The following is a 14674-nucleotide window of genomic DNA, read 5'->3' as shown; positions in this document are numbered from 1 at the left end:
CGAAGGTAAAGAATTGATGTAAACGTTGTCTCGGGTGCGTCGAGAATCGCGCGAGAATAGCTTTATATTAATCCAATCTTGTCGTTAATTTTGAGATATCAGTCGCGTATAATTGCCCACTCGATCAAAGCAGCGATAAACTAAGAATAGATACAAATTGAACGAAACGTACGAAATTATTGGGAGCCCGACGAGGATCCCGCGATACAAATTATCGGGCTGCCGATATTAATTTATAACGGTCGTTACTTTACTGCGCTTTATCAGTTTATAATCAAATTGGATCGAAATGTCGCTGTTGTTTCCTGCGCTGATATTTCTGTCATTTATGCGGATGTTGCATCAATTTTTGCAATTGACATTTCTTGCACGTGTACAGATTTAACTGAATTAGTCTTTTCCAGGGTTGGAAAGTAACGCGTTATTTATGACGCCGCGTTATTGATACAGTTACTTTTTTTACAGATACTTTGATACGGTAACAAATTGATATAACGACGTTATATTTTTTATTTATCATAACGAAAGTGGTAACATAGTTTCATTTTTTATGCAATGGAAATGGTTACGAGAGTATAACACAGTTCAACAAAAGAAGCACCATAACGGAACTAGCTATTTTCTGTAACTTTTAATACTGAATACTAATTCGATTTGCACCGATTAACAATTCACGTTACGATTTATTGCAATTAGGATTAAATATGTTGTTAGGGCTTTTATCCTTTAAAAGGAATTTTGTATCTTATTATACATAATTTTCTTATATGATTGGTAAAATATTTATCGTTAAATACGGAGTACGGAAAAGTTGGGAATTAAAATATTGACGATTTATTAAATAGCTTTCAACTGTTAAACTTTGAGATTTTCGAAATTGTTGAATACGAATCCAGTGTCAAAATTGATAAATATAAAATGGAATTAAAGATGTCAATATGTCAATAAATGTCCAAATTTTTGCAAAAATTTATGTATAAAAGTTTTTATGATAATAGAAATAAATCTAATATTAAAATTGACAAATTTATAATGGTAGATGTTACAACTGGTGAAAATTAAATCAAGCTTGTTTTATATTTTAGCAAAAAAACTATACATAGGAACCCCATATTTAAACAATATCTCCTTAATCTTAGCAAAAGTTTTTTTTTGAAAGTTGAAATTCTCATAATTAATTTTGAAACTTCTTCGGCACGTCACATATCGTAATTATAATATGACAAATAACATGTGAAAATTTCACTTTTTTAAAACTTTAATTGCTTTCGCAAAATTATGATATTAGATGGGGTAGTTTGGAAACCGAATTTATATTCAGTCATCTGAAAAACAAACTGTAGGAAATAGCTATTCTTATTCGACGTTCAAAACAAGTTACTTTTTGTTGAACTGTGTAATCTTTTATCGTTACCTTTATTATTACTTTACACACATATAAAAATATCTATTCTATTTCTTAATTCACTTTTTTCTTTCATTAAGTAACTGTTATTTTTGACAAAGAATATTTGTTTGATAATTGTCTTAAAATAAACTTATCTCGAGTTTTAGAAAAACTTATTCTCTGCAAATATTCGAAAAATGAATTTACACTCTTTCAAAGAATATAAAAAAATTGTATCAAGAAAAGTCCGAGTAATAAGCAAATTGAACTTTTGTTTTAATTAATTGTTCTCGATTGAAAAATTAAATTACCAGTATTCAGAATACATTTTGAATAAATTTGACGCTTATGATGAATTTATGATCAGATGCGTAATCTACACTTGCAGATATATAAAGTCGTGAAATATTTAAAGCAATATTAATTTAATTCAAATTATTCACAATTTATATATTTCTCTGTGTTTGCACAGGAGTTTATTTTAAGTAAATGCGTTTTAAGTAAACTTGTAAGGAATATTTTCTGTAATTGTTACTTAAAAGAAGAAAACTAAAAATTCGAGCAAACGCTTTTCTTAACACGACAATTATATTTTTCTGCGTACATGTACGATACATGTGTACGAAACGCGCATACGCAATTTTAAAAGAAGGAAGTATTATGTGACGATTAATTATAATTACTATAGTTCTCGTGTTATCTTATCAATTAGCAACGTGAACATTGAATGCCACTTTAAAAAAGAAAGATCGAAAATAAAATTTGGTGAAAAATAATGAGAGTTGTAATAACTCGGATTTTTTTTAAGTAGCGATAACACTAACGAGTTACTTTTTCCAATGGGTAATGAGTAAGATAACGAGTCACGTTTCATAAATAATTTTTCCAATCCTAATCTCTTCTCATTTAAAAAATTGAAATTGAAATGCTGAATATCAGCTTGGTACACGAGTGTTTCGCGATAAACAGACACAGAGGTAAGTCTGTATCGATTCTAAATTGGGAACCGCGAGTATTACTCTTACAACGTCTGTTCGTTCCGAAATAGAGAAACACTTCGATTATCACTTGTCAAACGGGTCGTACGGCGCGCGAAAGTTCGATTACGAAGTGGAATAGGTATGATTGCGATCGGAGACACGAGAGCGAGTCCGACGGGGCGGTCCATTAATGGCGGCGAGTGCAGGTCGCAATCTTCGCGCAGGATACAGCACGTCGTTAAATGAAAGGAAACCGAGGTTGCAATCAGCAACGGGGTACGGATACGCGGTAACGCGATACGTTCCTTCCCCTCTTCCCCCTTAAATTAAGAGTCCTAGGATCGTGGCCTGTATACGCACGGCGGGTACCTACATATGTCACATGCCGGGACCGACATATATTCTCCTCGGGGAATGCCGGCGCTCGCGTCGAGATATTGAATTCCACGTGCGGACACCCTTTTCGGGGCGAATCGTGCCGGTACCCTATTAATTTCATCACAGTTTCGTTCCGAAATATTTTGTTCTTTCGAAGATGATTGAGTTAGCACAGTTGAAAAACTTAAACTGTGGAAAGAACGGTTTCACTGAAGTGTCATATCTAAAAATTCAGCTAATTGTAAGTAATTTTGTCGAACCATCAAAATAATAATTATGCTAAACGCTCGAGCGCGATGAGCGAGGCTGCAAAAAAGGTTCGACGTTCTCTAGCAATTTGAGTATCCTGCATAATTATTTTGATGATGGTCAAACAATTGAGGACTTTCCTACAAAAACAGGTTCAAAATTTTTCTGGGAATAACAAGCTCCTCATCTTCAAACTGTTCACTATGTATGTATGATAATTATTCTCCGAATATATTATAATGGATCTGAGGATGAAGTTGTACATAGAGACAAAAATGCTATCGAGTCAACGGCATTCGGTTTAATTGGAAATATCCTATTAATTCAATAACGGTATTGATAAAACGAAAAAGTTAAAAGTAAAGACAACGGCTGAACGATTGAAAATTTGAATCGACTACACACGTAAAGGACAATTTTACCGAAATACAGATTTGAAAGTAATTATAGTTGAATCATTAAAGAATTATATTGGACGTTTAAGCTAGCTGATGGAATGTCGAAACTTTTTTGCAGCAGTTTTGTTATGCTTTTCCTTTTTTGATTTGATTCTTATCCAGAACAAAATTGTTCGCAATGTGACGTTATTGGTAGAGATTGATTTAGCGATTGATTTATTTCAATCCAAATTTTTTTTTTAAATAGATTTGTTTATTATGGAAAACTGATTATTTTTAAATGTTCCGTATCTAATTAAATTTTTAGACATTTTAACGAAATCTTTTTTTCTACATGTGTGATAGAAAGAAAAACCAAAAGCTTTATTCCATCAACAGTTTCTTTATTAAGAACTTTAGCAAATAGATCTCATTATCTTAATAGGAGCTTTGAAATTATAAAATGATGTAGAAAATCGAAAAGTAAATGTTTGATCAACTGTCCGTGGAAAACAAACTACTTCGTTTCTCAGAAAAGTATGTTGTTCTGTTTGCACAAAGCTCGCTGATAAATAAATATCTCGCAGTGGAATGATACATATACATAACGGACACGAACGAAGAGATAATTGCAATCGTGGGCGCTTCTTTTCTCCCCCGGGCTGATGAACCGCCACTACCCGTTGAAAACTCATTTTTTCCTTCGGTATCGCTAAAAATCTGGCCTCGAGTGGTTAACAGGTGAGCCATCCAGATCAGATTCGGCGAGACGACGGTTTGCCTTGCCAAATGGCAGCGGAACGCGTTAACAACCCGCAGGCCGCATCTGGCACGTACGCGTAGGTAGTCAATATGCCCATACATACGGACATACATACTGGCATGTGTACATAACGTACATCTACGGTCGGAGAGAGAGCTCCTAACTCGCCGTTAGCGAGTCGAGCAGTAGGGTGGTGGAGTGGGTGGCGGTTAGGTGGTGAGCGGATGGGTCGGTCTCAGGCGGGTGGTAGCCTACCTCTGGTCGGGTAGTAGTAGGTGCGCACCCTACGCGGCTACCAGGTGAGTGGGGCAGAGGCCAACCCCCGACACCCGACGCGGAACGCGAAAAACCACTTGTGCGTGTGTCGATCCTGGTCGTCGCGTCGTCTCCCGTCGCTCCGATAGTTTATCCTGATCCTCATTGTCGTTTACGACACCGCACGGCTCGATCCTTACAGGAAAGAGTGGCAACACATCTGTTTCTCTCCCTCGTATACATACACACACATACACACACTGTCTGTCTCTCTCTCTCTCTCTCTTTGTCCCTTTCTCTCCGTCTCTTTCTATTTCCGTCTTTCTCGCCGGGTCGCCCGGAACGGTCTCGCAGTGTCCCGCCCGAAGGCGACATTCCAGATCGATCGCAAGTGATCTACGTTGGTTGTGGTCGGACATAGATCGTCGTGTAGAGTGCAGACGCGTCGGCGACGGTGAGAAAAGAAGAGGGTGCGTTTGCTCGTTCATCCGTTCATTCGTTCGAGAGAACTCAAAATACTCCGGATACCAATAAAGTAAAGTTTGGCTCTTCCCGATCCGTGGCGCCCAGGTGATCCTCTCTTGATTCTAGTCTAAAAAAAAAAGAGAGAAAGTCTGGAGATTCCATTGAATGAAGAAACGTCTCGGGTGAGTCGAACGTCCTGTGAGGAAAGAATGTAAACTGGAATGCAAAATGATGTATGTCTATTTAGAGAGATACTCTTTAAGTCGGCGTCAGTGTATTATTCGCCGATTTGCAGTGCTACACTTATAACTGTCATCATCAGCGAATATTCGCTGTCTTTCAGTGATTTAGAGATTAAGAGAGAGTATTCTTATTGAATCCGAATCAGTGTTATCACGAAAAAAGAAAAACAGTGCATATTTCGCTGATCAGTATAGTTATAAGTACAACACTGAAATCAGTATAAAATTTCACTCTCAAAATTCCGATTTAAAGAGTAGCTTTTAATAAAGTTTAAAAAAAAACATTTTAGAACTAAAAAGTATATTTTTGACAAATAAATATGTACATTATTTACAAGCTTTATAAATTCCAAGTACGAAAAATGTAGGAGAGAAATAGTTAACAAACTCTCTAAAGGTAAACGCATTTGCTTGCCTGTTACGCAGAAAGCATAAAAATCATTAATAGAGAAAAAAAAACAGTGCGGGAGTAAATAATAAATAAGCGCGAGACGAAAAAATGTTTAAAGCGGGAGGAATGCGAAAATATATGAAAAATGTTCTAGCTTTTATATATCATTTTGCACTTTCACCGTACATTTGATCGCAGGAAGGCACTCACACACGTAACGTCCTACATTATATATCAATCGATTTTTACATCATTGTTAATGGCTTTCGCAGAGCGATAATTATGTTAAACACACGAATTCTAATTTAATGCCTTTTCGCGACAATTTTCTTTCCCATCAGGATTATCGACACGTCCTCATGATAGATTTTAATATTGATATGATTATAGCGATAATGTATCGCTTTTACATTAAAGTCTGATACGGCGATCTTAAATTTAAGGCGGGACAGTTTTTCCCGCGTAATCATGGTTGCGCGGGAAATTTTTTCAAACGATTGACAGAAACATGTGGCACGACGATCCTCGTAACTTTTGTAACTTTTGGCTCGAAAGTTATCTTAAAAATCTAAATCGTAAAAGATCCTCGACATTTACCGAGGGAATCACGCAACAAAGGTCTTGTAAATCTCGCTCATCCTTGGATATTCCTGAAAGAGCAGCTATTTAAATCGAAACGCGGTCCAAATGGAATTTGTCGAACAGATCCTTGGAAGATCACGTGACGTCGATAGTAGAAAAGGCAGCGGCTTCATCGATCCATTCCCATTCCGAGCCTATCCGGGTGTAACTAGGCCGCCTTTCCAGGATCCTCGACGAACGATCCGCTGTAGATCCTGTAGGAGAAGAGTTTTGGAAGTTGTCTCGAGTATCGCCAGATGAGCCCGAGAACTTCTTTGCGGGCTAGATCGTTCGCCCGTGGCAGGGAGATGATCTAGAACGCTGTCACGGTACTTTCTTTTTTAGGCAACGTAGAAAAATTCCTCAATTTTTCAAGGAACATTATTCAAGATATTAAACCAATTACGGGATAAGAGTAAAACGTTCGAGAGTATAGCAGCGGAGATAATTTTAGGGGACAGGATGAGAAAGAACATTTACAAATTAATGTCACGAGAGAGATAAAAAGGGGAAAAAAATTTTTTTCCGGCGAAATACGCGGATTACGCTAATCTTATTTTATGCTGTCGCGAGCGAAATATATGCTGGAAAGTGACGCGGTATTATATTAATAAATAAAAACAATTATCTTTGTATGCGCGCTCTTGAATAATAGTAATAGCATTAAAGTTTTAAAGCTGATTATCTTGATGAGAATAATATGACAATGATAAAGAATGATTTTTATTTATGAGTAAAAACGAAAAACCGTTGGACATAGATGAGAAATAAACAATCGTAAACATTTCATGATATGTGGGGCTGATAGGCATTAATACTCCGAGGAGAAGGCAATTTGGAGAGAAGGTAAATTAAGGGATGAATTTTTAAATAGGGAAAATCGCGTGCATAGAGAGAAGTAGGAAAAGGGAGCGATATACGAAAATACAATCTAATATAAGAGTTATTTAGATCTCCGCTAGCAGACAGACTGTACGCGAATCAACGAGCAACACTGAGAAAGATCGATGACACCTATACAAAAATAGAAGGAATGCGCGTTAGCTCACGTTTTATACGGTTAATTAATCAAGAATCGCGGTAGCTCGTTTATACCAATGGCGATTCACTTTCACAGACATGTTACGCTCGTAACGAATGTAGCACGACGCGATGTACTAGAGCGACTTGTTGCATGTGCGAATGTGTTAATTTATTAATTTTCCACGAATTCCGCCTGGCGTGCCTTCATTTCTTTATACGGAACGTTGCACTTGGTTATCTATATACTCGTACTTTCCTAAGTACTTACCGATATTGCCGTTACGGATATTATTTCTCTCTCTCTCTTTCTGTTTCACAGTTTGTTTTTACCATTTTCCGTTATTACTCTCACTCAATTGGAACAACAAGTCACGGCAATGTCAAAATGACGTTGAAATAAATCATGATTGATCGAAAAGTGATTTTTAATAATCACATTGGAGTCATTTCGACGCCATTTTGATGTCACGATGACTTGGTCCTACCTGAGATATTGACATTTGTGTTATATCTATTAGAGGTGTGCGAATAGTTCGAATTCTAATAGTTGAAGAACCTTTCGATTCTTCTTCGTTATTCGATTGCGAATCGATCGTCTATTTCGATTGTTCATTAATTTCTTCCGCGAGACCAATTTGTGTCAGAGCGTACCAATTCTCGAACCTGATTGTTCGTCGATTTCCGAAACTTTTCTATCGTTTCTAAGTCTCAGGTGCAAACTGTTCGAAAATTCGTATGCGTGATAGACAATCGTCTTTGTAAATTTGTTTCAACATTTTATACGTCTGTGTCATGATTTTATAGAATTTAAATGCAAATTTGAAATTGCTCCATTATATGTATTTTCCTAATAAAATGTACTAAAGTACCATCGCTTTAATACATTATAATGGACAATATATATTCAAAATATTTATTTTTTTATTTATTACTAATAAATAATACCCTCACACTTTACTGCTTAATATCAATTAATAAATTTTTATTTAATACGTTATTTTTTTAATTATTTTTTAAAATTCTTGCGATTAATTTTCTCGTTTATTAAAAAGGATCTGCGATATCATTGAAAATATTTTGTCACGTTTAACTTGGAATACAATGTGAACTACATTGATGTAAATTAAGTATGTTTTGGCTGTATAATATGAGCTAAAAGTTATCGAAATTTAAAAAACTGAAAGCTGTTCTAGATTTATTCTTTTTTTTTCTAATTAACAACAAAAAATTTTGGTCGTGAATGCCTTGAAAGTAGCTGCGAAGAAGAGACAAATAAAAAATTTTATTTATAATAGTTTTTGCAGCGAAAATCATTATATTTTGCTACAGTTTTAAATATAAATAACTCTTAAACGAGTAAATGGATCTAAATGAATTTTTGCATGAGTATTTATTAGAGCCTTTATTAATACATACAAAAATTTTTATTTCATTGGTACTGTTAATTCCGCATCAAGTTAGCTAAGATAAATAAGATCAGTACTGCAAAACGCGATTTTACATAAGAATCGAGAATAAACAAATTAAATAACTTTTAAACTAATAAGTGAATTATGCTTAAATTTTGCGCAAGTACTCAAATATAATACCAGAATATTTTATAAAATTTTTATGTTTTTCTTTTCGTAATGCTTTGAGATATCACCCATACATCCTTGAACATGATAAAAATGGAAAAATTTGATTCGAATTTGATTCGGCGTGAAAATTTCAGATTCAATTCAATTCGATTTCGAACGTGTTATCAAAGGTTCGTTTCGATTTTACAAATGCTAGATTCGCGCACCTCTAATATCTATCGACTTGCCCGTTTAACTTGTGTACGTACGTGTCATAAAACGTGTTATTATTACGTTTTGTTAATGGGACCGAGCAAAATTTCTGCAAACAACGACGAGACACGTCCCTCCGGGGATCATAATTCACCGTGTGACGGCAAAACGGTCCTGCTTTCGGTCTTTTCGAACTCACGGATCGTTTTATCCACCATTTATCATCTGGGAGGGAGGTGTCGCTGTCAATTTTCAGTACCAACCACGAGACTTTTTCGATTCGTTCGTCGTACGGCAACGTTTTTCCCTTCGACCTCGTTCGGAAATCGAAAGAGAGAGAGAGAGAGAGAGAGAGAGAAGACGTATATATGAAAGATCGTTTGTACGTTAATGCGCAATGTCACATGTGGAATCGATGCTCCGCGTAAATGAACGAGGCGTAACGATCAGCGGCACCGAAATAACTGTCCGACATTAACTTTATCTACGCGATATCCGCGATTTATACCGCATGCACGGCTCCGTTTGAGTTCCGTAATGCAATTTCATAACGCAATTGTGCGTGCGCCACTGTAAATCTCGCGTGCCAGCGGGAGTACAAATGTGCTCGCGTAAACAAATTAATTAATCTGGAAAATCGCGCGAACGTGACGGAACGTGGTGCATCTCGATTAAGGTCTTAAGAAAATTTTATTGTCGTTCGTGACGCGCGGCACGTAGGAAGGAATAAGGCACACCGCTTAATCAGCGCGAGCGAAAGGAAATTAAGGGCTCGTGAAAGAAAAAAATACTCGTCGAATAAAGTTTAACGTCCAGCGACACGCGATACCTCGCCAGTTTCGTGTATCTCGCGAGCCCATCGCTCGCGACTTTTAGCCGCCGCTAATTAAATCGGACGGCATTCTCGTATTTCCAAGTCGAAAGTCACGACGACGACGCGACGCGGCAACGGACGCACCATGCGAACACTTGTTGTTCGTGTGTGTGTCCGCATCAGGCAGGTTTATATTGACGATGTGGCGTGATACATGCTGGATGAGCGTTACGTTTTATCGACCGCTGACGTGTAATAGAAATAGCGTAGCCGCGTGCGTTAACTCTTTTTTTCTCTCTCTCTCTCTCTCTCTCTCTCTCTCTCTCTCTTTCCGCCCTCCGCAATGTTGCATCGCGCGCAACGAGTGCAACGTAAACCGGCATCACGCTCTTCTAATCAAGCAGATAAAACGGTAAAAGATAAAAATTGAACGAATGAATGGCGGCCCATAAGCGTGACACACGTGCGCCTCGCTTATTTTAAGCAGTTAATTTTGTTGGTCTTTTTTAGTCCGTTTTATTTAGTTACTGTCGTTTATTTCCGCGATTTTGCCCCAGCCTCTTCTTTCAGTCACTTTTTTTTTCCCCCATCCCGCCGGGTGAGGTTCTTTTATATTTTTCCCTATTAATTGTCGCTTTGATCTGATTTTTCAACCTTTGCGGTGTATTTATTAACGTTGCGAAAAACGGAATCCCGTCGGGTCATAAAGCGCTTGGTCGTGTCCATGAGGCATTACCGAATCGAAAGCCAATTTAGTAGCCGATCGATTGAAATCTTATTTACATTTTCAGGCGATATTCGATAAGAAACCGAAGAACTACGTCCGTGATCTTCCAATATATTTTCGATTACGTTCAAGTCTGATGGTTTTCGAATAATTAATTTGGTTCCTTCTATTTGCATATTTAAGCAGTATAAAAAGATAGTAATCGCATACCAATAAATTTGTAACTGGACTATTATGATATTATACGTTCAACTAATGAAATGAGAACGTATAAGTTATTTAGATAAATTTTGTAGTGTTTTGTTAGAGCAAAATATCTTTATTGTAAATTTTAATTGCGTCAGCGGATGAGAGAGATTGTAGACAGGTTGCAAGTTTCCAAAAAGTGACAGATAAATAGGGGAGAATTGCTGATTGCGTACCATGTCGTCTAAATTGTATCTCATCAATTTTTTCATTGTTAATATAAGCAACATTTCGTGACGAAAATGTGAAATAAATGAGGAGTAAGTAATATAGACAAAAATTTAACGAATTAAATCGTATTTTATATTAATAACACTTTTAAAAGTCATATACAACAAATGATAATTTTTTTATTAATTTATGTAGCTGATAATAATGTAATTATGGAATATTATACCGAATTTTCGTTTTTATAAGAAACGGCTAATATAGAATATTTTACACATTTATATTTACATATTTACGATTATTAAAAAGATCATTTACAAATTGGTATTTTTATAAAATTTATCAAGTTTCTTAAATCGCACCATTACAGATTTTATTACAATAAACAATTAATGTAAGATGATTGACGAGTAATAATGAAACTAATATTTGATATGCATAAAAATATATCAATTGAGATAAATTTAAGTCAACATTCTTACTTTATTATTATTATTTATTATTAAATATTCATTAAATATGATCCTTTTTTCGATAACATTTTTTTCGGTAAATTGTTAATAAAGGAAGCATCAGTTAATGATTCCTTATATTTTTAATTATTTTAATTCGTTAATTCAATACTTTCAAAGGCGATTTATAAAAGCCTAAAATTGATCGTCTAAATCATATCTCTTACAGCCTGCTGTAAAAAAAAAGCTTATAATAAATTAATTTGTCGAAATATCAGGTTACCACTTGCATACAAATCAATACTATAATAAATAGAAAGTATAATGAAGAATTACTCGTGGTACGCATTTAGCACAATTCTTTTCCATATCTCTCTTACACTCTAAATCGGAATCAGTAAAATCTTCTAGATATGTGCTATACTTATAACTATGATCATCAACGACTATTCACTGTCTTTCAGTGATTTTGGTTAAGTAGGGGGATACTCTCACTGATCGGAATCAGTGTATTATTACTGAAAGACAGTGCATATATTATTGATTGACATAGTTATAAGTATAGCACTATCAGACCGTTCACTGCCTTCAAGTGGATAGTACATTGATTCCGATAGAGAGTGGGGTATTCAGATGTGACGTTACGGATTAGCTCTCAGAATTTTTCGCGAAGATTCATTGTGGCTGTCTGGCACTTTCCACCCGGATCGTTCAGTCTTAAATGCTTCCAGAATTAACCGTGCGTTGAATCCGATCCGAGCGATTTTTCGCAGACTGGAAATCGAGGATCCTGCCGCTGAGAACTCACCGCTGGGAGAAGTTGCCGACGGTGAAAAGAGCCCGAGTCTCGTTCTTCGGCCGAGATTCCCCGGATTATTTTTTCCCTTTTTTTTTCGCTCGCGAAATCCGCGCCGGTGCACAAAAATAGAAACTGTCATTCGATAAATCGATCCCGCGCACACCGCCGCTCTGAGACCGGGGAGACTGTGGATGTCATTGCTATAGCACTGTCGCTCCCTCCGTTGTGCGTGTGTATGCGTGTGAAGGTACAATCTACGTGAGCTGCGGCAGACATCATGAGTGCTTCCGGCGCAATTCCTCTGATCCTGGCGAAGAAGGAGCAGATCGTCGAAGGCAAGTAACTCTCTGTGCGCTCGTTTCTTCCTTTTATCTTGTAAGACGTAAAGTCATCAATCGTCCCAGGGAGGGAAGGCTAATGGTAGAAACCGCTTTGCGCGACGAAAGTAATTTCGCTCGTAGCTGTCTTATACGGATCACATCGTAAGTTCGGGCATCAATTTATTATTATAAGTAAGCAATATACGGTAATCGATGGAGAAACTAATAAATATTTATGCCATGGCTCAAGGACACGTGTATCGTAGTATTGCATATTTCATTAGCTTTAATAATTTACTTCAGGGATGGCCGGATAAGTTCAAGTGGGTGCAAAAATCATGATAAATTGCGGTCTTTACCATCCCGGATTTTATCCCGTGGTACAAACTGGAGAGAACTGCGATGACTGATACGTAACACTAAAATACATTTATATACTATCGCTCAAAAGTTTGCAGCAAGATTGAGATTTCTTCACATTTTACGAAAAGTTAAGTGTAAAAGGTTTTTGAAAAGTTTTGCAAATCAAGCATATTGTAACGAACATTTTATTTCTTCATTTTTTTTTTCCTCTTTAGTTTCGGAGTTGAAGCATTTTATAAGAAATGAGTTCCTACACACGAAGTTCGATATCATTGCAAGAAATCACGTATTTAAAAAAAAGAACATTTTAAAGTTTAAAAAATCTACTTAAAAATAATTTTTTATTAATTTTTGTTTGGTGACGTTTCATCAAGCTATAGCGTTTAGAAGTAAAAAAAAACCAAAAATATACCAATTTTTAATTTTATATAATGTAGGAACAATCACAGAAACGAAAAACCATTGTAAAAAATAGATTCACACACAAATCTCTCTCTCTCTCCTTTTTAAAATACATTTTTGAAAACTTCTCAGCGATTCTTTTTCTCCGCGATACTTTCCGTGAGAGATGTAAGAAAATCTCTCACGTACTGAAACTTTTAGGCGATAGCGTAACTTTACGCGAAAATATATTTTTGCTTTAATTAATAAATCGTACTAATCGCTGTAGTTTAAAGAAAAATGAAACCAACCAAGTAACGGAAGTAATAGTAACGAAATCTTCCTTAATTTTAATTAATACGTAAAATACATTGTTTTTTTTTTCAACAAAATGTATTTGAAGATATGCCACTAAATTTTATATTAATTTTTAAATAAGAACAGTAACAGATTAAACAATTTTTACTTCCGTTTCGTGCTCACTATTCAATATCTTGCAACATAAAAGATCTACTAATCCACTTAGGATTTTATTTTTGATAAAATTTAAATTGAAAAATACTCTTTCAATAGACTCGTTTAATTGACGCTACACTGTTTTATATTTATTTTTTTTTATTGTTTTTAACAGGAAAAAAAGCAATGTTTGTCAGTTTTTTCTAGGAAATACCTGATTTTGCCTCTGGCATGGACTTTATCCGAAAAATACGCCGAACCTTGCCAACCGAGAATTATTTGTTTAAAACCAATTTCGTCCGAATTGTCGTACACGTTGGAACAGTATCGGCGAAAGTTCACCAATTTATTATAATAACCGGACGTGATGTGATCGATGAAGGTATTAATAAATATTGACGCAAGTCCGAAAGGCATTTACGTGTCGATGCTGTAATTTTTTCCTTCTCTTTTCTTTTCTTTATGTTTACCAGCCGGTGACGCGCGATAACAGCGTAATCCTGAGACTAACGATTAGGTAATTCCAAGAGAGCGCTGTTATTATTACGCTCATATATTTAACGTATCATGCAAATTCCGCATAATACAGTGTGAAATACGCCGTAATAGAAACGTGTGACCCTTGGAAGGAAAATAGACGGTCTTTAAATAGGTTCGACACTAGATATAAGCCTATCTCTCGCAAATGACATTCGCGAATCGTTTGTGGAAATGATCGACGCGCTCGATCGATATCGTTAACCGCCGCTTAAAATATATTCGCGTGGACGAGGGCGACCGGAATCAATTAAGCGCGAAGAAATTGCATGCTCAAGAAACATCAATCTAAATTGCATAACGCTTTACGGAGATCCCTCTCTCTCTCTCTCTCTCTCTCTCTTCGCCGTAATATATATAATTCTACCTCCATAATAATTTCTCTCGCGGAGTAATCCTTTGTGAAAAGAACGAGGGAATGATTAATCGTGCCTTAAACTTGAAATATATATTTCAGGGGCTCGGTGCTAAGTCCCAAAGAAGATTTTCCACCGCGGAAATTGCGCGA

General features: G+C 36.1%; 1 protein-coding gene across 6 annotated transcripts in view; it reads left to right on the top strand.

The window, feature by feature from the left end:
- Positions 1–14674, top strand: part of LOC105200148 (solute carrier family 12 member 4) — a 145144-nt gene that overhangs the window by 47688 nt on the left and 82782 nt on the right. The window contains exons 1-2 of one of the 6 annotated variants that reach the window (XM_026137535.2): positions 3752–4959; positions 12084–12444. The exons of 2 other annotated variants lie outside the window; for them this stretch is intronic. In XM_026137535.2, the coding sequence (XP_025993320.1) occupies positions 12387–12444 (58 nt within the window). In that variant the 5' untranslated portion in view covers positions 3752–4959; positions 12084–12386. Of the gene's footprint in view, positions 1–3751; positions 5037–12041; positions 12445–14674 lie in introns of those variants that run through there. 3 more of the 6 variants (XM_026137533.2, XM_039448847.1, XM_026137532.2) reach the window with 3 other exon arrangements.

This window comes from Solenopsis invicta, chromosome 4, assembly GCF_016802725.1.
Source record: "Solenopsis invicta isolate M01_SB chromosome 4, UNIL_Sinv_3.0, whole genome shotgun sequence".
NCBI classification, from domain to species: Eukaryota; Metazoa; Arthropoda; class Insecta; order Hymenoptera; family Formicidae; genus Solenopsis; species Solenopsis invicta.
The sequence above is the reverse complement of the archived record's forward strand: the minus strand, read 5'-3'. Positions and strand labels throughout refer to the sequence as shown.